General features: G+C 32.9%; 1 protein-coding gene across 1 annotated transcript in view; it reads left to right on the top strand.

The window, feature by feature from the left end:
* The first annotated feature begins 1,019 nt into the window (after nucleotides 1–1,019).
* The window catches only part of LOC110026617, a 3,913-nt gene continuing 2,956 nt past the window's right edge, over nucleotides 1,020–1,976 (top strand). The window contains exon 1 of the mRNA XM_020727620.1: nucleotides 1,020–1,374. Within this exon, the coding sequence (XP_020583279.1) occupies nucleotides 1,267–1,374 (108 nt within the window). The 5' untranslated portion in view covers nucleotides 1,020–1,266. The remainder of the gene's footprint in view (nucleotides 1,375–1,976) is intronic.

Below are 1,976 nucleotides of genomic sequence, written 5' to 3'. Positions count from 1 at the left end.
CTTAGGAGTTTTGTTTTTCCTCGCACAATAGTAGAAATTTTTTTTGAAAAAGTTTTATGTGATCTTGGAGCAAACATCAACCTTATGGCTTTATCTTTTTTCAAAAGGTTAGGTTTAGGAGAAATTTCTCCAACTACTGTAACCCTTCAGTGAGTTGATCGATCGATCACTTATCCAAAGAGGGTTATAGAAGATGTATTAGTTAAAGTGGACAAATTTATATTTTCTATTGACTTCATTGTGTTAAATATGGGGGAAGATAAAACAATTTTATTCTTTTAGGGAGATCTTTCCTAGCTACCGGACGAGCTACGATAGATGTGTAAAAAAGGGAATTAACCATAAGAATAAATGAACAAGAAGAGAAACCCTTTCAAAACGCTATAGAGTGGCTGTAATAATGTCATTCAAACTAATCATGTCTTGTTGGTTGAATGATAGTAGAGGACATGGGTCTAAAGTTTTTCTTGTTTTTTTTTCACAACTTTGTTTTTTTATTTTTATTTTTTTTATTTTTTTTTTATTTATTTATTTTTTTTTTGTGATAGCAATTTGCTTCTTATGTCCCTCATTTATTTATTTTTTTGTGATAGCAATTTGCTTCTTATGTCCCTCCTTTACAATAGTTTGATGAAGAAGAAGGTAGATGTTTATACAAGCATTGAGAAGTTTATGATCGTGGTGTTTATGTGGCTCACTAGAGACAATTGCAATAGATATCAAATAAAAGAGGGTGTAGTATACATGGTGAGCCAGAAAGAGATCTTGAAAGTATAGTGGGTTTATTTTTTCTTATAGATTTATCTATCTCACACATAAAGTTTCATTTTTACACGCATAGTACTTTTCCTATAGATTAATATGAATTTGACTATTAAAATATGATAATGAGTGTTACGTTTTATGATGTGATTTATGATTTGAGATAAATAAACATGAAAGTTTTAAGTGATACGTACGTCAAAGCCCCTTATATTAAAAGGTCTCGTGTCCAGACATAAATTTTGCGGCCCTTTAATTGAAAGAAGGTGTCAAAGGTGATGAATTTAAATCTACATATATTTTGCTGCTGATGAAAAATAAAATCGTTGACGCTTATCCGTTTTCCTTTCCGACGGCAGTTTAAGCAAGCTTTAAGCTCTGGTTTCTGAATTCAGATCGTTTTTCCAAAACCATCAAATCTTTTGTGAAAACGAAGGAGTTAGATCGATAAAATAGATCGAGAAAAGGTCCACAAGAAATTGAGATCGCTTACGCGTTGGGGAGATGTCGGTTGCTGCGACTGCAACTAGGGTTAAGGTGGACGCAAGCGGGAAGAAGACGGAGATCTCGACTTCAAAGCTAAAGTCAGTAACTTCGGCTTCCAAGCTAGAGGTATGTCTTTTCCGGCGAATCCTTCAGTAATTTCGTTTGTTCTTTCTTCCTTGTCATTTCTGTTACTGGCTACTTGGTGCCCTGGTGTAATAACAGCTTCTAGGCATTTGCCCCCGACTAAATTTAGGCGCTGATGTGTTGTTTCGTGTTGTATCGCTGTGTTTTTATTTTTAGCTTTTAGATTTTATTTATTGTTTTATTGGTTTCGGGATGGATTTGGGGCTATTAATTTCCTGCTTGTATTTGCAGTTATTTTTACATTATTTTATGCTCTAGTTTCTGTTTTTAAGGGCTTTTTGGCTCATTATTATTGGGAATACAATTGTATCAAGATGTCTGCACTATCAGATGCTATGATTGGTCTAGTGTTATTATGTTTGGATATGTATACGTTTTCATGTATTGAATTTATTTTATTGATTATTGTCTCGAGACTTGTGAAATTAAGATAACTCTTTATGATTTATCTATTTGTAAATTTATTTTCTTTTCCACTGTTGGAATCGAACTCAGACCAGAGGGGACTCACAACGGACAAACAGATGTTCGACCAACTAATATAAATACTCATCGTTATATATATATATATATATATATATATA

This window comes from Phalaenopsis equestris, unplaced genomic scaffold (assembly GCF_001263595.1).
Source record: "Phalaenopsis equestris unplaced genomic scaffold, ASM126359v1 Scaffold000387, whole genome shotgun sequence".
In the NCBI taxonomy this organism is placed as follows: domain Eukaryota; kingdom Viridiplantae; phylum Streptophyta; class Magnoliopsida; order Asparagales; family Orchidaceae; genus Phalaenopsis; species Phalaenopsis equestris.
This window is presented reverse-complemented; position numbering and strand designations above follow the sequence as displayed.